General features: G+C 38.3%; 1 protein-coding gene across 5 annotated transcripts in view; it reads right to left on the bottom strand.

Annotated features, from left to right (window-relative positions):
* ATF7IP2 (activating transcription factor 7 interacting protein 2) overlaps window positions 1-19,492 on the bottom strand; it is a 54,873-nt gene extending 35,381 nt beyond the window's left edge. For 2 of the 5 annotated variants that reach the window (XM_012785086.3, XM_075995098.1), the window contains exons 1-5: window positions 19,390-19,490; window positions 18,194-18,338; window positions 17,976-18,092; window positions 2,286-3,121; window positions 644-768 (exon numbers count right to left, since the gene is read on the bottom strand). In XM_012785086.3, coding sequence (XP_012640540.1) covers window positions 644-768; window positions 2,286-3,111 — 951 coding nt within the window. In that variant the 5' untranslated portion in view covers window positions 3,112-3,121; window positions 17,976-18,092; window positions 18,194-18,338; window positions 19,390-19,490. Of the gene's footprint in view, window positions 1-643; window positions 769-2,285; window positions 3,122-17,975; window positions 18,093-18,193; window positions 18,339-19,036 lie in introns of all 5 variants that reach the window. The other 3 variants (XM_012785078.3, XM_075995099.1, XM_012785115.3) reach the window with 3 other exon arrangements.
* Between the last annotated feature and the right edge of the window lie 928 nt (window positions 19,493-20,420).

Genomic DNA, 20,420 nt, shown 5'->3' with positions numbered 1-20,420 from the left:
CATTCTAGTAGAACTGCAGCTCATTACACATCAACTCAGAATTGATCGAACACGTATTAAGACTATAGTACAATGAGATGAAATGAGGCCAAAATAAAAGCAAGAAGTGTGTTTAGTGATGCTATAAAGCAAAATGTCATTTGCTTTATACCACTATCTGTGTTAAGTTTGGAAATTAGGGCAAGTAAACTTAAATGCAGCAGGACTTTGCAATGGACTGCTGGCTTGTCTGAGTCTATGAAGTAGTGGTCAATTGTGATGAGGTCTACAATCAGATATAGCTGCAGATCAAAGAGCTCCACGACTATCACAAAAGAGCTCAGATTGTTTAGCAAAGCTAAAGGTCAAGCAGTGTCGTCTCACAGAGGTTTTTCAGTGTAACGCTGAAAGCCCATTTCTGCAACAGGACTGTACCTTCATATGATTCCCCAGGGGACTCTGCATAAGATCATTTTCAAGAAACTAGAGATGTTTTGGTAATGTACATAATTACCTTTCCCTATCTTTCTGCTAATTTGGTTTTCACACACCAGCTTTGCATCAAGTGAAAGGCATCTATACAATGTTGTTGTGGACATCAGTTACTTTTTACCATTTTACTAGTCAAAAATAAGTTTTTGAAGCCAATATTTCAATATTTTACCTGTTCCAGCAATGCTGTTTGCCTTTCCAGAGCTACAGAAATATTTTCATTAATTTGCTCTGAGGTTTTCATACGCTTAACATTTTCTTTGTTTTCTGAAAACATCCTCTTCTTTTGATAATGGCCTTGGGGAGATGGAAAGATTAAAGATAAGAGGAATTCTCTAATTTAGAGAACCTCTAAGCAAATGGAAAAACTAAAATGTGACAATGGCAGCATTTTTAAAATATGTAACTGCACATGAATATTCCCACAAACGGTTCCTTTAACAAATAATGAACATCTTAGGTAGGGTTGTGGTCTCAGATACACTCCTCTTTCAATCTTAATACACGCACCCCCCCAATAAAAAATGTAATAAATTATATGAATCCTCTATTTATAGTTATATAAGTGGTCCTGCATTATTTTTTATAAACAGGTAACTCAGGCAGACTTACATAATTTTAATAGGTGATATTATTTTTAAGCAACCTTAAATTCATCTTGTTAAATGACTGCTCTGTAGTCTAGACAAGAACACAAAATTGGCTCACGCCTGTAATCCTAGCACTCTGGGAGGCCAAGGCGGGTGGATTGCTCGAGGTCAGGAGTTTGAAACCAGCCTGAGCAAGAGCGAGACCCCGCCTCTACTATAAATAGAAAGAAATTAATTGGCCAACCAATATATATATGTAGAAAAAAATTAGCCGGGCATGGTGGCACATGCCTGTAGTCCCAGCTACTTGGGAGGCTGAGGCAGGATTGCTTGAACCCAGGAGTTTGAGGTTGCTGTGAGCTAGGCTGACCACTCTAGCCTGGGCAACAAAGTGAGACTCTGTCTCAAAAAAAAAAAAAAAAAAGAACACAAAATTTATCCTATGAAATCAGTTTTCTTTTATTTCATTAAATACCTTACTTCTAATGGAATTTACTTTTACTATTTTAATAACTCCAAACTTCATTTTTTAATCACTTTGTGTTTCTATTAATATCTTTCTCTACACATACACACAAATATGTATAGGTGTATATTGTCATCTATTATCTTATACTTAGCATGTGATTTATAAGTGAATCCTATGGAAAGAAATGGGTTCAACAACAATTTTTAAAGACCCGCTCTTGGCCAGGCACTGTGGCTCACACCTGTAATCCCAGCACTTTGGGAAGCCAAGGTGTGAGAATCGCTGAGCCTACGAGTTGTTGGAGGCTGCAGTAAACTGTAATCACACCACTATATTCCAGCATGGGCAACACAGCAGGACCTCATCTCTAAAAAAAAAAACAACAAAAAACAAAAACCCATTCTGTTTTAAAACTAGCCTCCTTCTTAACCTAATAAATAAAACTTCAAAATAAGAGATGTAGATAAAATGAACCACACAATCAATATAAGCCACCTTTTGAGTCTTTTTTTTTTTTTTTGTACTGTAAACAGAGAGACTGATTCCTTATCAGGATTAACTTCCCTTTTGATATGGTGGATACCTTTTCCCCCTCCCCACCAAAAATGGTTCAGTAATAAGATACTCTGAAATACTGTTGTCATTTACTTTTTTCCTCTCTGTATGTACTTTACCCATTTGTATATTTGAGACTTTAAAATCTCCCCAAAGTGATTATTTTAATTTGTCCAAAATACCCCTAAGTATACACTTACTGTTATCAGCATCAGGTGTTAACTGCCTCTTCAGGTCTGTACTTTCACAATTTGAAATGCTAGAATGACAGGTTCTACTAGAGTCTTCATTTTTCAAAACATCAGCAGCACAGTTGTTGGAATTAATCAAATTCACCAAGATAGGTGTTTTCTCGCCAGACATAAAATTTGAGTCTGAACTTAAAATATCACTTTGCCTTTTATCGTGTGACTCTGAATTGGAATTTGTTTCTAAATGAGAAGCCATCTTGTCAATTTTCTTATCATCCAAGGTATTGGTTCCTGTAGACTTTAGCATTTGAATTATATCACTTAATATACTAGGTTGAGAGCAAATGGAATTTAGATTATAAGCCCCTTCATGTTCAAAAAAGGATCTTGTTACATTTGCCTGATATTCAAAATGATTTTCAGAAGTGTTTTGTGAAACTTTTGCCTCTTGTATAAAGAGTTTACTGGGAGAATCTATTATTTTACTTGGACACACAACTTGTTTGGCAACATATTCCAATCTTGTTTCTGAATTAACCATTTCTTCTACTGGTTTTATTAAATTCTGAGGGAATGCTTTACTTTTCTGTAGGAATACTAAATTTTTGTTAGAGTCCAATGAAGAAGCAATGTTTTCAGAATGTCTACATTTGCTAGTTATGACACCAGCACTTAAATTCTGATTATTATTTGGAACATTACTCCCAATTGCTGTTATTTTCAGTGCTTCAACATTCTTTGATTTATTCAGCATCTCGGCTTGCTTCCGGCAACTTGTAGGCATTGTTTTTTTGGCTTTTAATATCTTCCGTTTACTTTTATCTGGACTTGCCATCTTTCATATCCTGGAATTTAAGAAATCATATTTAAATCCAATGCTCCAGTGAAGTTGTTTATTTACAATATTAAAATAATGTTAATACTATCTCTCCAGATTTAGATAATCACTTCATTGGAAATTACATTCACTTTCATGTCACTGAAAACATAAAAATAATTCCAATTTTTTCTATACACCTAAATTACACAAATTCAAATTTTTATTGCTAGTAAGCCTCTACTTCATACTAAGACTGATAATTATCTGACCACTTTTTGTTATATCGCCTCAGCATCATAACCACTCACTTTAAATTTAATCCTCCAATAGCTCACAGTTTAAATGCTCGAAAGATTAAATTGCACTGCTTCAAAAGAACAAATAAAACTTTGAATAAAACATTCCATTTACTACACATAGTGGTACCTTTTTAAGCTTTCCTAATTTTCGAATTTCCAAAATAAATGGTACTACACAAGTAATTTCCGGTAGTCATGAGTATAAAACAAGCACTAAGATACATGACATGATGACAGTTCAAAGAAACAGGCCAATTTTTAAATTTATCTTAACGAATAGTTCATTCTTAATCATTTCTTACAATTTAAGAGGAATTTACTACATAGCAGAGAAAAATGTTAGTGTTTACACCTTAGTATTCACATCACCTTTCATCTGAACTGTGAGTAGGTAAATGGTTTAACTACTTCGGTACGGCGCTCACCAGACAAGAAACCTTGCCCAGAGCTGGCACTCAGAGTCCCCGCACAATAGTTTGTTCTGTGCATTGACGACGAATCTGGTTTGCTCTTGTGTGATGAGGAAAGCTTTAAAGCACTGAAAGCTTGTTTTACTTTACAGGCAGCTTTACTTGTAATGCATATCAGAATAGGTAATATATACATAACATGTTTTTATTACGTTATTTTTAAGTGTTCACAATTTTATTTTGATAAATGAAAAATTAGAGAAGTCATATCACAGCTGTCGGCTAAAGTCCACGCTTGGCTGTGCACATTCATCTGTGGTTGTCAACTATAGTCGACACTCCTACCGAAGTGGTTAAAAGAATGTTGCCAGATTACAAGGAAATCAAAGACCTAACATAAGCAAACAAAGTGAATTATGTTGACACATGACAGACCAGTTATCTATATTTTCATTTACCACTATTTATTTTCTTACTCAAAGTTTTCTTTTACTATATTCTTTTTATTGAGTATATCATTTGATCAAGTACAGTTCCAGGTTTTGTGAGACCTGAAGGTTGAGGTTAGTATTTAAAATTAGGGAAAAAATACAATAAATTACAATTTTTAAAAACCTGACATGTAGGCCGGGCGCGGTGGCTCACGCCTGTAATCCTAGCTCTCTGGGAGGCCGAGGCGGGCGGATTGCTCGAGGTCGGGAGTTCAAAACCAGCCTGAGCAAGAGCGAGACCCCGTCTCTACTATAAATAGAAAGAAACTAATTGGCCAACTAATATATATAGAAAAAATTAGCCGGGCATGGTGGCGCATGCCTGTAGTCCCAGCTACTTGGGAGGCTGAGACAGAAGGATCGCTTGAGCCCAGGAGTCTGAGGTTGCTGTGAGCTAGGCTGACGCCACGGCACTCACTCTAGCCTAGGCAACAAAGTGAGACTCTGTCTCAAAAAAAAAAAAACCTGACATGTATAAACATTACAAACTCCAGAAAAACAACATAATAATTTTTTCATTAAGGGCCTATTGATAATATACCTATAGAATTCTATTTTTCCTCTAAAACTGCATATTTGATTGCCTTTTGATGAATATAATTTTTGTGTTATTTCCATGAGAAAATGGACAAAGCAAATCTTTCCTTTAGCATGGTGAAGTATACATATTTAGTTTGGTAATCAGGATGCATAAAATAAGCAGCTTCACCTAAAGAGACACTTCTTATGTGCTCTGTAAACACTAACATTCTTTTTTTCTTATTTCCGAGGCAGAATTCCTAACAAAAAAGAAAATAAATATGTGCTGTGTAATTGAATATTTCTCACAAGAGAAAAGTTCTACTTTGACTGGAAATCTATGAGAACTAAATCCTGTGAGTTTATACATCTGATAATTGTAGATTTCTTTTCCTGAGTACCTTATATAAATAGAAAGAAATTGGCCAACTAAAAAAAATATATAGAAAAAATTAGCCGGGCATGGTGGCGCATGCCTGTAGTCCCAGCTACTCGGGAGGCTGAGGCAGAAGGATTGCTTTAGCCCAGGAGTTTGAGGTTGCTGTGAGCTAGGCTGACACCACGGCACTCACTCTAGCCTGGGCAACAAAGTAAGACTCTGTCTCAAAAAAAAACCCAACAAAACATATATATATTATATGAAAAATATATATCGTAAGTAACAAATAAATAGACTGTGTAATTTTGTTTTTGAGCAAACTATACAGTTTTCTAATATACTCATTTCTTCCTTCATGTATATGTCCAAAATTCACCCACATGGTTGTGTATAACAACTTATGTTCATGGCGGTGTAATAATCCATTGGGTCAATATACCAAAATTTGTTTATTTAGTCATCTATGAAGGATCTTTGGGTCATTTTTAGTTTATGTTGGTGTTCTTACATTAAAATTGCTGTTTTGAACATTTCCAGCTCAAGGTACGTATGTGTAAACATTTCTTGAGTGTGTTCGTCGAGTAAGTGATAAGGTTTATATGTTCAACTTTTCAACACAACCAAATTTTCTGAAGCAGTTTTGCCAAGTTATTAATACATCCATACAGGCAATGTGCAAGAGTTACCTCTAATCCACATCCTCTAGAAACCTTGGTATTGCCAGATTTGATTTTTACCAATCTATTTGGATACAGAATTATATCTATCTCAATTTATCTTTCCCTAATACCATCTTTTCATATATCATGAAATTTATGTTTCTCAATCTGTAAAAATTCCTGAGTATGTCTTATCTTTTCTTGGGTTGTCTTTTCTCATCTATTTTTAAGACATACTTAACATACTATAAGCAATATTCCTTTGTAATCTGAGGCCGTGGTGCTGTACCATGGCTGTGCAATGCTAAAAATATATAATAGAAATGCAGAATGTATCAGAATGTCTGCTCGAGTGTACTGTTAGATTAAAATTCATAAACATGAGATAGTTATTAACATTATATACTTGATAGCTGATTAAACCTAGGGCACTGAAAAACGATACTTCACCTGGAAAACCTCTACATGAGAATGCTTAGGAAAAACAAGTAAAACTGCCAAGTAGAACACTGAGGGAAGTTAAATACTGGTAACTGTCTAAAAGGCAGTTTGTGTGTTTTAGAATAGAAATCCAATTTATCGCTGGGAGAATAAAAAGCAACCACTCAATCTAATCAGGGATCCTCACCATCACCTACAGAGAACTCCTAACTCTCTTTAGCCAACTTGAATACTTTGTGGTCAAATAAACACATCTCACAAAGATCTTTGGAATCATAATACTGTCCTGTGCAACATGGTAAGAAAGATAAATTCCCTATATTTTATCCTCAAAGTTAAGTCCTTAATCCATTTTGAATCTATTTTAGCATATAGAAAAACAAAGGGAATCTATTTTCATTTTCTGCTCACACGTAGAATTATTTGGGTGATTCTCACTGTTAGCATTTCTATGAATTTGTCTTAAAAGTCTCTTGTAATACTTAAAAATATTTTAACCTAATGTGTGTCTTTTTATAGAATTTAATCCATTTACATTCATTATAATGACATATTAAAGCCTTAATTTACATTAGATTTTATGCTTTCTGAGTATTACACATTGTGTTTACTACATTTAGAGATTTCCAAAAAGAATTCTTCGGCCAACATTTCACCAACCACTGAGGTCAAGAGTGAAAGAGTATCATTTGAGTATATCTTACCTGGAAAAAGGCTAGCTTTTCCTTACTTTCATCATTACCCCCTTTTGTGTCTGTTCATTTAATTTAAAATTTTACATCCCAGATCTTACTCTACTTTTACATTATATAATACTCTCAAGAATAACTTTAGTTATTACATTCTGTAGAGCCAAGTTTACAATAATCATTTTGATATGTTTTAACTGGTTTCAGGGAAAACTGTCAAGGATTTTTTTACTTTCTTATTGAAAAAATATACTAATCCTAATTTTATTTTGTTTTTTTGGTGTTTTTTTTTTTTTTTTTTTTTTTTTTGAGACAGAGTCTCTCTCTGTTGCCCAGGCTAGAGTGAGTGCCGTGGTGTCAGCCTAGCTCACAGCAACCTCAAACTCCTGGGCTCAAGCGATCCTGCTGCCTCAGCCTCCCGAGTAGCTGGGACTACAGGCATGCACCACCATGCCCGGCTAATTTTTTCTATATATATTAGTTGGCCAATTAATTTCTTTCTATTTATAGTAGAGACGGGGTCTCGCTCTTGGCTCAGGCTGGTTTCGAACTCCTGACCTCGAGCAATCCGCCCGACTCGGCCTCCCAGAGTGCTAGGATTACAGGCATGAGCCACCGCGCCCGGCCTAATCCTAATTTTAGTTGGTAACTTCATAGAACTGAATGCATTCATGAAAGCAGCACCTACATCAAGAAATAGGCCGGGCGCTGTGGCTCACGCCTGTAATCCTAGCTCTTGGGAGGCCGAGGCGGGCGGATTGCTCAAAGTCAGGAGTTCAAAACCAGCCTGAGCAAGAGCGAGACCCCGTCTCTACTATAAACAGAAAGAAATTAATTGGCCAACTGATATATATATATAAAAAATTAGCCGGGCATAGTGGCACATGCCTGTAGTCCCAGCTACTCGGGAGGCTGAGGCAGAAGGATCACTCGAGCCCAGGAGTTTGAGGTTGCTGTGAGCTAGGCTGAAGCCACGGCACTCACTCTAGCCTGGACAACAAAGTGAGACTTTGTCTCAAAAAAAAAAAAAAAAAGAAATAGATATACCCAGAATCCCCAAAGTCTAACTGATTCTCTTTCCACTCACTACTCAATTCTCATCCAAGTACTAAGCAGGCCTGACCCTGCTTAGCCTCTGAGATCAGGCGCATTCAGGGTGGTATGGCCACAGACCACTACTCTAATTCAAATGATAACACCCATCATGATTTTTAATACAATACATTAGTGTTGGCTGTTTCTGATCTTTATAAAAATGGATTGGACAGCACATACTTTTTGGTCTAGCTCCTTTACACTTTATGCTTCTGGAACTCATACTTGTTACATGTAGTAAAAGTGCAATCTCTTTTCTTATAGATTATATTCCATTGTGTAAATACATTGTAATTTATCACTTGATTTCTGCTTGCCAGTCATTAGTACAAATATCTACTTTTTGGATATTATAATGTTACTAAAGAAAATTCTTGCTCTTGGTTTTTGGTGAACATACGAACACATTTCTATTCAGCATTACCTAGCAGTGCAAATGTGTATATATGCGTACACACACACAACTTTAGATTTATACTCCCACCAGCAGTTTAGGAACGTTCCAGTTGCTCCACACCTTCAAGTCTTCCTTTTTTTTTTTTCATTTTTAGTCATTTTGATAGGTATTGATAGAAACATCTCATTTGTAATTATCTGACAAATGTAGTGGCACAACTATTCATATGTACATTATTTCTTCTGTGAAATGCCTGTTTAAATGTTTTGTCAATTTTCTTTCTCCTTCTGATTTACAGTTCTTCAAATATTCTAGATACAAAGTATATGTAACGAAAACACTCTGCCCATAATGTGGCCTGCTTCTCACTTTTTAAAAGGTGTCATTCGATAAAAAAGGCTTTTAATATTGCCCACAATTTTTATTGTTTTGTGCCTTAGAGCTTTTTAAAAAGATTGGACACCCAAGTCATTAAGATATGCTAACATTTTTTCTTAGAAACTTTGTTTTACCATCACATCTAAATATGCAGACAATCTAGAGTTGATTTAGAGATATGAGGCAAAGGTATGGAGATTAAGGTTCAGTTTTCCCATATACCTATTCAGCAGACCCAGCATCATATATATTGATACGACCATACTTTCACCAACTGTACAACATTACCCTTGTCACAAGTCAGGTGACTTATGTGCGAGGCCGTTTCTGGACATCCACCCTGTTCCACTGATCCCATTGCATTAGTTACTACCACCTATTTATAAAAGTTTTGATATATAAGTTCTCTTGTTTTGCTCTGTTTCTTCAAGATTATCTTAATTATCTTGGCCCTTTGCATTTCCATATAAATTTTAAAATAAGTTTGTAAATATACACAAAACAAAACAAACCAGCCAGGCACAGTGGCGCATGCCTGTAACCCCAGTATTTTAGAAGGATGAGATGGGAGAATCACTTGAGGCCAGGAATAGAATCCACCCTGGGCAACAAAGCCAGACCGCATCAATGCAAAAAAAATTAATTTCTTTTAGGAGGCTGAGGTAGAAGGATCACATGAGTTCAAGAGTTGGGGGTTTGATATGGAATGTGGCAAAAGGGCCGTGATCATATAGTGGTTAGTACTCTGCATTGTGGAATGTGGCAAAAGACGACGACAAAAAAAGTTGCAGTGACAGCCAGGTGCAGTGGCTCACGCCTGTAATCCTAGCACTTTGGAAGGCCGAGGCGGGCAGATTGCTCAAGGTCAGGAGTTCGAAACCAGCCTAAGTGAGACCCCGTCTCTACTATAAATAGAAACAAATTAATCGGCCAACTAATATATATAGAAAAAATTAGCTGGGCATGGTGGCGCATGCCTGTAGTCCCAGCTACTCGGGAGGCTGAGGCAGTAGGATCGCTTGAGCCCAGGAGTTTGAGGTTGCTGTGAGCTATGCTGACGCCACAGCACTCACTCTAGCTTGGGCAACAAAGTGAGACTCTGTCTCAAAAAAAAAAAAAAAAAAAAAAAAAAAACAAAGAAAGAAAAACATACACCTAGGGGTGGAAATGCATGGTCACATGGTAACTCCATTATTTTACCTTTAAGGAACTGCCAGATCATTTTTGAAAGTGTCTGGACCAATTGCCATTTACCAACAGTGTTGATGAAGGTTCCAATTTTAATACCTCTTTACAAACATTTGTTATTATCTGTTTTAGTATAGCCAACCTGATGCAAGTGATGTGGTGCCTAACTGTCATTTTGATTTGTATTTCCCTGATGGCTAATAACACTGAACATCTATTCGTATGCCTCTTGGAGACTTCTATATCTTCTTTGAAGAAATGTCTATTCAGATTCTTTGCCCATTTAAAAGTTAGGTTATTTGCACTTCTTTTTATCTTCTAGATTAAGTCCCTTATAAAATAGGATTTACAATCCCATCTGTGGGTTGTCTTTTCAATTCCTAGATGGTATATGCTTTCAAAAACTAAAGTTCTAAATCTTGATAGAGTCCAATTTATTTTTTATTTGTTGCTTGTGTTTTTGGTGTCACAGCTAAGAAATCACTACCCAATCCAAGGTCATTTAAGATTTATCCTGTCCTAAAACTTTCATAGTTTTATTAGCTCTTATGTTTAGGTTTTTGATACATTTCAGTTCATTTTTGTATATGATGTGAGACAAGGGTCCACATTCATTCTTTTGCATGTGGACATCCAGCTGTTCCAGTACAATTTGAAAAGACCATTCCTTCCCTCATCGAATTGTTTTGACACTCTTGTAAAAAACCAATTCATTAAGTATAAATGGGAAGGATGGCTGGGCACTGTGGTGCGTACTTGGTGCATGCATATAGTCCCAGCTACCTGGGAGGCTGAGCCAAAGAGCTTGAATCCAGACTAGGCAACTCAATGAGATGCTGTCTCTGCAAAATAAATAATTGGAACATTTATTTTCAGATTCTCAATTCTAATTCACTGACCTATCAGTCTGTCCTTATGTGTGTACGGCATCATCTTGATTACCGTAGCTTTGCACTAAGTTTGGAATTCAGGATAAGTCCTCCAACATTTTGGTTTGTATGTTTGTTTAGGCAGTCTTGCTCTGTTGCCCTGGCTAGAGTGTGGTGTCACTGCAACCTCAAAGTCCTAGGCTCAAGCCATCCTCCTGCCTCAGCCTCCCCAGTAGCTGGGTCTACAGGAACGCACCATTGTGCCTGACTAAACTTTTCTATTTACAGTAGAGACAGGGTCTCACTCTTGCTCCTACTGATCTGTAACTCCTGACCTCAAGCAATCCTCCCATCTCAGCCTCCCAGAGTGCCAGGATTACAGGTGTGAGCCACCACGCCCAGCCCTTTTTGTTCTTTTTGAAGATCATTTTGGCTCTTCTGGGTACCATGAATATTCATACAAATTTTAGAACTTGATTATCAATTTTTACAAAACAAGCTGAAATTCTGATAAAGATTGTGTTGAGGTTGGGCGAGGTAGCTCATGACAGCAATCCTAGCACTCTGGGAGACCGAGGTGGGAGGATCGTTTGAGCTCAGGAGTTTGAGACCAGCCTGAGTAACAGTGTGACCCGGTCTCTACCAAAAATAGAAAAAATTACCCGAGCATAGTGGCTTATGCCTGTAGTCCGAGCTACTCAGGAGGCTAAAGCAGAAGGATCTCTTCAGCCCAGGAGTTTCAGGTTGCTGTAAGCTAAGACTCCACGGCACTCTAGCCCAGGCAACAGAGTGAGACTCTCTCAAAAAAAAAAAAAAAAAAAAAATTGTGTTGGATTTCTAGGTCAATTTAGGGGGTGATGCTATCATTTTTTCTTCATGTAAGATTGCAGTTTTTATGAATTTTAACATTATCACTGTGTTTTTTCCAAGTATACAATATGCTGTTATTAACTATGGTCACTATGTTGCACAACAGACCTCTTGATCCTATTCCTCCTACCTGAAATTTTATTTCCTTTGACCAATATCTATCCAACCTTCCCCCTCCCAGTCACGGTAACCATCACTCTTACCTTTGCTTAAATGAGTTCAACTTTTTTAGATTCCAAAAACAAGTGAGACCATGTGGTATTTGTCTGTGCATAGATTTTTTTCACTTAAATGTCCTCCAGGTTCTTTCACATTGTAAAAAAATAGCAGGATTTTCTTTTTCAAGGCTGAGTAGTACTCCATTGTATGTATATACCACATTTTCCCTATCCATTCATGTGTTGATGGGCACTTAGGTTGATTCCCTATCTTGGCTATTGTGAATAATGCTGCAATATCTTGGCTATTATGAATAAAGCTGCAATAAACATGCGAGTGCAGGTATTTCTTCAACATAATGATTTCATATCCTTTGGATATATACACAGTAGTAAAATTGCTGGATTATTTAGAAATTCTATTTTTAATTTTTTGAGGAACTTCATACTTGTTTTCCATAATGGCTGTACTACTTTCAATTCCTGTCAACTGTGTACAACTGTAACCTTCCCTCTACATCCTTGCCAACACTTGTTATCTTTTATCTTTTATTTATTATTTTTTTTGAGACAGAATCTCGCTCTGTCACCTATGGCTATAGTGCCATGGCGACAGCTTAGCTCACAGCAACCTCAAACTCCTGGACTCAAGCGATCCTCCTGCATCAGCCTCCCAAGTAACTGGGACTACAAGGACATGCCACCATGCCCAGCTAATTTTCTCTATTTTTAGATGTTTGGCTAATTTCTTTCTGTTTTTAGTAGACACAGGGTCTCGCTCTTGCTCACGATGGTCTCCTACTCCTGACCTCAAGGAATCCTCCCACCTCAGCCTTCCGGAGTGCTAGGATCACAGTCGTGAGCCACCATGCCTGGCCATCTTTTACCTTTTTGATGAAAGTCATTCTAACAAGCGTGAGGTAGTATATCTCATTCTGGATTTCATTTGCAGGTTCCCTGATTATTAGTGAATTGAGCACTTTAGCCATTTAGATTTCTTCTTTTGAAATAGGGTAATTTGCCTTCTTGCCACTGAGTTTCTTACATAGTTTGGAAGAATTAACATCACTAAAATGGTCATACTACCCCCAATTTAACCAATTTAATATAATCTCTAATTCCAATTACATTTTTCCCAGAGGGGGAAGAATCCTATAATGGATCATTAACATATTACTACAGAACCACAAGACCCAAACAGAGCAATCATGAGCAAAAAGAACAAAGCTGGAGGCATCACTCTAGCCGATTTCAAAATACACTACAAAGCTATAGTCATTGAAAAACCATCGTACTCATATTAAAAACAGACACATACTCTAATGGATCAGACTAGAGAATCGAGAAATAAATCCACACATTTACAATCAATTGATTTTCACTAAAATGTCAAAAACTCACAAAGGGTAAAGGACAGTCTCTTCTATAAATGGTGCTAGGAAAACTGGATATCCACATGCAATAGAAAAACTAGACCTCTACCTCAAACCATATACAAAAAAATCAGCTTAAAATGCATTAAAAACTTAAATTTAAGACATGAAACTGTAAAACTATTAAAATAAAACATAGGAGAAAATATCCCTATGAAATTTTTCTAGGCAATTATTTTTTGGGATATGGCCCCAAAAGTACAGGCAACAAAAGCGAAAATAGACCAATGAAATTACAACAAACTAGAAAGCACAGCAAAGAAAATCAACAAAGTAATGAGACAAACAGGAAGTGAGAGAAAATATTTGCAAACCATGAATTTGATGAGGTTAATATCCAATAGATTTAAGGGACTATTATTATCTTAATACTATCAAGTCCTCTGATCCATGAACATGGATGTCTATTCTTTTTTTTGAGACAGTGTCTCACTTTTGTTGCCCAAGCTAGAATGCCGTGTTGTCAGCTTAGCTCACAGCAACCTCAAACTCCTGGGCTCAAGCGATCCTCCTGCCTCAGCCTCCCGAGTAGCTGAAGCTACAGGCATGTGCCACCATGTTCGGCTAATATATATATATTCAGTTGGCCAATTAATTTCTTTCTATTTATAGTAGAGACGGGGGTCTCACTTTTGCTCAGGCTGATTTTGAACTCCCGACCTTGAGCAATCCGCCCACCTCGGCCTCCCAGAGTGCCAGGATTACAGACGTGAGCCACCATACCCGGCACTAAACAGGATTTTGATCACAAAAACAGTGGTGATCCAAACCTCTGAAATTGCAGAGCACACAAATTAAGAAAAATGCAAAACCTATCTTAACTGAATTGACCTTACAACACCTAAACATTCTCTTTAAAAGATATCAATACAGTCACATGTCTCTCAATAGCAGGGATACATTCTGAGAAATACATCTTTAGGCAATTTCATCACTGTATGATCATCATGGAGTGTATTACACAAACCTAGATGGCATAACACCCTACACACCTAGGATATATGATATCGCCTATTGCTCCTAGGCTACAAACCTGTATAGCATGTTATACTGTATTATTGAATGCTGTAGGCCACACTGTTTTCTGAATTTCTGGATTGTCCAAGCATATGGAAATAAAATAGATTTTTGCATACTAATCTTGTATCCATCATAACTTATTGCAGCCTTGAACTCCTAGACTTAAGTGATCTTTCTGCCTCAGCCTTCTGAATATAGCTGAGACTAGAGGTACAGTCCCGAACCTGGCTTTTTTTTTAAGAGGTGAGGTCTCGCTATGTTGCCAGGACTGGTCTCAAACTCCTGGGCTCAAGTGATCCTCCTGCCTCAGCCTCCCAAAGACTTGGGATTACAAGCATGAGCCACGATGGCCATGCTACTGAACTTGTTTTTTTTTTTTTGTTTTTTTTTTTTTTTGTGAAACAGAGTCTCGCTTGTTGCCCAGGCTAGAGTGAGTGCCGTGGCGTCAGCCTAGCTCACAGCAACCTCAAACTCCTGGCTCAAGCAATCCTGCTGCCTCAGCCTCCCAAGTAGCTGGGACTACAGGCATGCGCCACCATGCCCGGCTAATTTTATATATATATTAGTTGGCCAATTAATTTATTTCTATTTATAGTAGAGACGGGGTCTCGCTCTTGCTCAGGCTGGTTTCGAACTCCTGACCTCGAGCAATCCGCCCACCTCAGCCTCCCAGAGTGCTAGGATTACAGGCGTGAGCCACCGCGCCCGGCTCTGAACTTGTTTTTATCTGATAATTTTTTGTGGATTCCTTAGGATTTTCTACTCACTAGATGTCATCTGTGTATAGATGTCTTCTCTCTTTCCAATCTCAATTTTATTCTCTTTCCTAATTTTCCCGACTAGATCTTTCAGAACAACGTTGAAGTAGTAAGAGTGGTCATATAGTTCCTGATTTAGGAAGGAAACCTTGAGTTTTCATCACAGCATGGCATTAGCTATGAGTTTTTCACAAGATGCATTTTATCAGACTGACAAAGTTCCACACTTTCCCTACTTTGTTGAATGTTTTTACCATGAAGGGGCATGAATTTTGTCAGAAAATGATTCTCAGCATCTTTTAAGTCAAGCATGTGGCTTTGTTCTCTATTCAATCTATATGGTACAAAACCAACCTTGCACTTCTGAGATAATTCCCACGTAGTAATGATGTACAATCCTTTATGCTTCCTCATTAGCATAGTGAATGAATAAAAACAAAGTGAAACATAAATTTAAAATTTAAATAAAAATCCTTTTCTAATTGCTATTATCTGGTTGAAGATTTTCACATTTACATCCATAAGAGACATCGTTCTGTAGTTTTCTTATGATGTCCTTATCTACTTTTGATATCAGGGGAAATACTGGCCTCACAGATTTTAGTTGGGAAACGTTCCTTCCTCGTCAATTTTTTTGAAGACTATCTGTGAAGAATTGGTATCTTTAAATGTTTGGTATCATTCACCAATAAAGCCAAAAGATTTGAGGCTTTTCTTTGCGTCCTAATTCAATGTCTTTACTTGTCATAGGTCTGCTGAGATCTTGAATCAGTTCCCGTAGTGTCGTTTTAGGATTTTTGTCTATTTCATATATTTAGTGGATTCACACAATTGTGATTTTTGTATGGTATTCCCTTATAATTGTTTTAACTTCTGGAAGGTCAATAGTGACATTCGTTCATTCCTCATTTTAGTAATTTGAGTCTCTTCCTTTCTTTTTCTTCATTAGTCTACCTCGTTGATCTTTTCAAAAACCAATTTTGGTTTCCTTGATTTTCTCCATTTTTGTCAAAAAAAAATTTTTTTTTTTTTTTTAAGACGAGAGTCGCACTCTGTTGCCCAGGCTAGAGTGTCGTGGAGTCAGCCTAGCTCACAGCAACTTCAAACTCCTGGGCTCAAGCAGCCCAGGAGTAGCTGGGGCTACTGCTCAGCCTCCTTCTGCCTCAGCCTCCTGAGTAGCTTGGGACTACAGGTATGCACCGCCACGCCTGGCTAATTTTTTTCTATATATTTTTAGTTGTCCAGTTCAGTTCATTTCTTTCTATTTTTAGTAGAGACAGAATCTCACTCTTGCTTAGGCTGGTCTCAAACTCCTGACCTCGAGCGATCCTCCCGCCTAGGCTTCCCAGAGTGCTAGGATTACAGGCGTGAGCCACCTCGCCCAGACTGCATTTTCTTTAACAATATTTTGTTTTCCCTGATGCTATCAAATCTAACTTTCCTATAAACCTAACCTTTATTTTTTTTTTTAAATTGACCAGAAGCATCACATAACAACATTTTCCCTATTCTACACTCCTTCAAGATCAAATTTAAAGAACACCTCTTCAAGAAAGCCTTCTACCAAGAGAACTACTTTCTTATCTGAATTTCTCCTTAGCAATGTGACATTTCCAGTTACAAAATATGAGGACAGAGATGCATCTTACTTATTTTTATAACCTCAGTGAAATGCCTTTCATATAGAAATTTTAAGAAATGCTGTATGGAGCCGGGGGGTGGAAAAAAAAAAACTGCTGTATGGTGGCTCGCTACTTTGTGAGGCCGAGGCGGGAGGACCACTTGTGGCCAGGCGTCCAAGACCAGCCTGGGCAACAGACTGAGACCCTGCCTCTACAAAAAATTTTAAATAGATTTCAGTTTCTTGAGCAAAGAAAAAGAAAAAATTTAAAAAAAAATTAAAGTTAAAAAAAAAACTTTTTAAATTAGCCAGGCATGCTAGCACACACCTTTAATCCCAGCTACTCGTAGGCTGAGGTTCAAGGATCACTTGAGCCCAGAATATGGAAGCTGCAGTGAGCTATGATTATGCCACTGCACCCTGGCCCGGGGAACAAAGAGTATTGGAAAGCCACTCAGGGTCATTGTCTCTTTGATATAAAGAGTACCCGAAACAGGCAACTTTTGTCATAGCCATCTCATAAGCTACTTCATATCAGCAACACAATGCACAATAGCCCCTCAGTCGTATGCTAAGGGAAATCACATTTAGCAGATACATATAATGCCTCTATATAGTTAATGACTACATTTACTAATATCTATATAAATATCTTATATCCCTATGAGCTTAATCAAGAGTTCAAAAAGTCATATTATATCTCATTATCTCCCCTTCCTCCAGAAAGTTAGAGATTTCTCTCTAGATAATACCTGACTATAATCTGTCCTACCCAGATTGGTAAAGATCAAGGATAAAAAGTTAGCTGAGTTTAATATACTGTACTGTAAAAGTCAGGTTTAAGAAGAATAAGTATCTAAAAGATTAAGTATAGGAGACAGAATGAGATAAAAGAATACAGTTCTTTGTATTTTGTATTATCTCACTCAATGAGAACTAACACTCTTGTGCACTTAAAGTCATACAGTTTTTATTTTTAACTATCCAATATATTACTTAAAATTTGGTAACATCAAATGAAACATCTGTACACACCCACTGTAAGAGAACTATGAAATATGCACAGGCAAAGATGCAGGGATCACAATAGGTTCATACCAGACTTCAAAATATTAAGTAGCAAGGAAATACAATGGAATTAAAGGCTGAGATGATTGAAGTACAGAGTTGATAAGGCAAGGCATAGCAGAAAATTCAAGATGTACCTAGATACACCAGTTCTTAAAACACGCAAATCGTTTCCAATAAGGTACTGCTCATGCAATTTCTGTTGAGGCAGAAGTCAATCTTAGGACGTGTCCTGCACATATCTGCAGATAAGACTAAGAGTAAAATAGATTAAATTGATTAAGATCAGAGTCAACACTTCTAATAAAAAAAAAAAAAAAAGAACTGAGGAATAAACAAGGTAAGAAAAGCATACTTCATAAAAGCTGAATTCAGCATAATTAGTCCTTCATTCAGATGCTTCATTTTTCAAGAACTTTCCTGTGATATAAATTATGTTTTATCTTGAATGTTCTTCCCCATTTGTTTTGCAAATAGTTATGTCGAAGGTCATTTACTGGCTACAAGTAAATATGACAAAAATCACACTGAAAATAGCATTAAGTCCCAATCTAGAAAAACAGCCGAAGTGCATCTAACATAATTTTTCTACTGCGAATTATTCCGTATATTGCTTTATAGCCATACATTAAGTCTTCAGAACAGAAAAACCTACGTCACACAGCAAGCAACTTGTGTTGGCTTATATTAGAAGGTTCATCTTTCAACAGTCAGTTTTCCTAAGTGCGGCAGCGTTTCAACAGAGAAAGCAAAATAATTACTGCTTCGGTTTAGACACACTCTTGAACTTGCTAAAATTGGAGAAAGAAGGTGGGGGAGGGGCCACAGGAAGGAAATAGGTGGATTTTTTTCAAAAAAGATATTCATAACAATGAACTTCAACATTAAAGGCGTCATTAAATCATAGCATCCCTACGCCGGTAAACTCAGCTGAGGCACATACAGTATTTTGGCACTTTACTCAGAATTTGGTATTATCCCTAATGGTCCAGTGCCTACTTCATTACAACCTATATCAAAGGCCACTTGGCAGGATTCAGTGAACCGTTCTGGCATTAGGTTTCCTCAGATAAAGACAGATGACTAAAACAACTCACGGAAATTTGTCAACAGGATACTAAAGTTGGAGGTGGGAATAAATTTCACCCGTTAACCTGTGAAAGCACTCCGGGCCAAGGCTAAGTTTTCTTTTACTTACTAGTCAAGGAAAAAAGAAAAAAAAAAAAACAACAAGAGCGAGGCCACTTCCTCCGCAGCCGTAACCAGGTGCCGCCTCAACCGGGGGCGGCAAACGACTCCCACTTCGCCAGCGCTCCGCTCGGAAAGCGCTGTAGACGCGGCCTTCCGCCCCTCGCGGCGTCTTCCCGGCAGGTCCGAGCCCCAGCGCCCCCGTGGACGCCTTTCAGTCAGCCAGCCCCGCCGCCACCGTCCCGCTCGCCCGGGACTCCGAGGACTCCGCAGCTGTACCTCAGAGAAGCGCGCGGCGCCCGCGAAACCGCCGCTCGGCCAACCGCTGCTCGGCCAACCGCCGCTCGCCCGGCCCCAACGTACCTACGCCGGGAGCTGCTCTGGGTGCAACCGATCCGAACCGCAACTGCCGCTCACAATGGTGGTCCAGGAGGGACCAGGGGAGGTAAGAGTCTCCCGCCGCCCAACCCCGGCTGCCTCCGAGCCAATGGCAGCGCGAACGTGCCGTAGCCTAGCCAATCAGACACGACCGTAGGAGTGGGCGGGGAGAAATGCAGTTAACGGAAGTGGAAGTCGACTGAGGGCCGCCCGCTGTTCGCTTCCACGAGCGCTTCTTCCCGGCAGCCCCTGGGGCAGCTTTTTGCGTCCCGTTACTCCCCCTCCCCCACCTCAGTCACGGAATAGAGCGCCTAACTAGGTCGTTTTTTTTGTTTTTTTCCTGAGCGACTCATGCAAAAAATTTGGATAGTTTTTCAAAAATTATTACTAATAAAATGTATTTACGAAAACAATTTGAATTTTACAATATTGTATTAAAATATTTATCTTGATGACTGAGTTTTTTTGACGACCCTTTTACATTTTGTGACTTAGGAGAGTGGCCCTCAGACTGTTGTCTTTTTCTTGAGTTCCCTAATTTGTCCCAGATGCCTACCACCCTAGGTTGCCTCGGATTTCTGGAGGCCTACTGCTAGAGAATGGCCCTCTCGGTGGTTATCACGTGCTCACCCAATAGGTCGTCATGGCGTCTCCTCTGAGGGAAATGCCCGAACTCTAACCGTCACCTATGTCGGTAAAGCCCCCTTTGTCACAGACGGTAGAGCTGCCTGCCTTGGCCTAGTCACTTCTGGCTACCAAAAAGCCGAGACAAAGCCAATCTAGAAAATTAAGTCATTAACTAACAGAATCGCATCCGTTAAACCAGCAGGTTCCCCAAATACGGTCCAGGGATTTCAGGATCTGAAATGTCAGTACAATTTTAATAATAATGTGAAGATAGTATTTATTTCATTCTTTCAGTCAGGAGAGTTCCCTGGAATCTTCCAGAAGCTTTTAGAAAATCGACATGGGAGGCCGGGCGTGGTGGCACAAGCTTGTAATCTTAGCACTCTGGG

The sequence above is a fragment of the Microcebus murinus genome, chromosome 19 (genome assembly GCF_040939455.1).
Source record: "Microcebus murinus isolate Inina chromosome 19, M.murinus_Inina_mat1.0, whole genome shotgun sequence".
NCBI lineage: Eukaryota > Metazoa > Chordata > Mammalia > Primates > Cheirogaleidae > Microcebus > Microcebus murinus.
The sequence above is the reverse complement of the archived record's forward strand: the minus strand, read 5'-3'. Positions and strand labels throughout refer to the sequence as shown.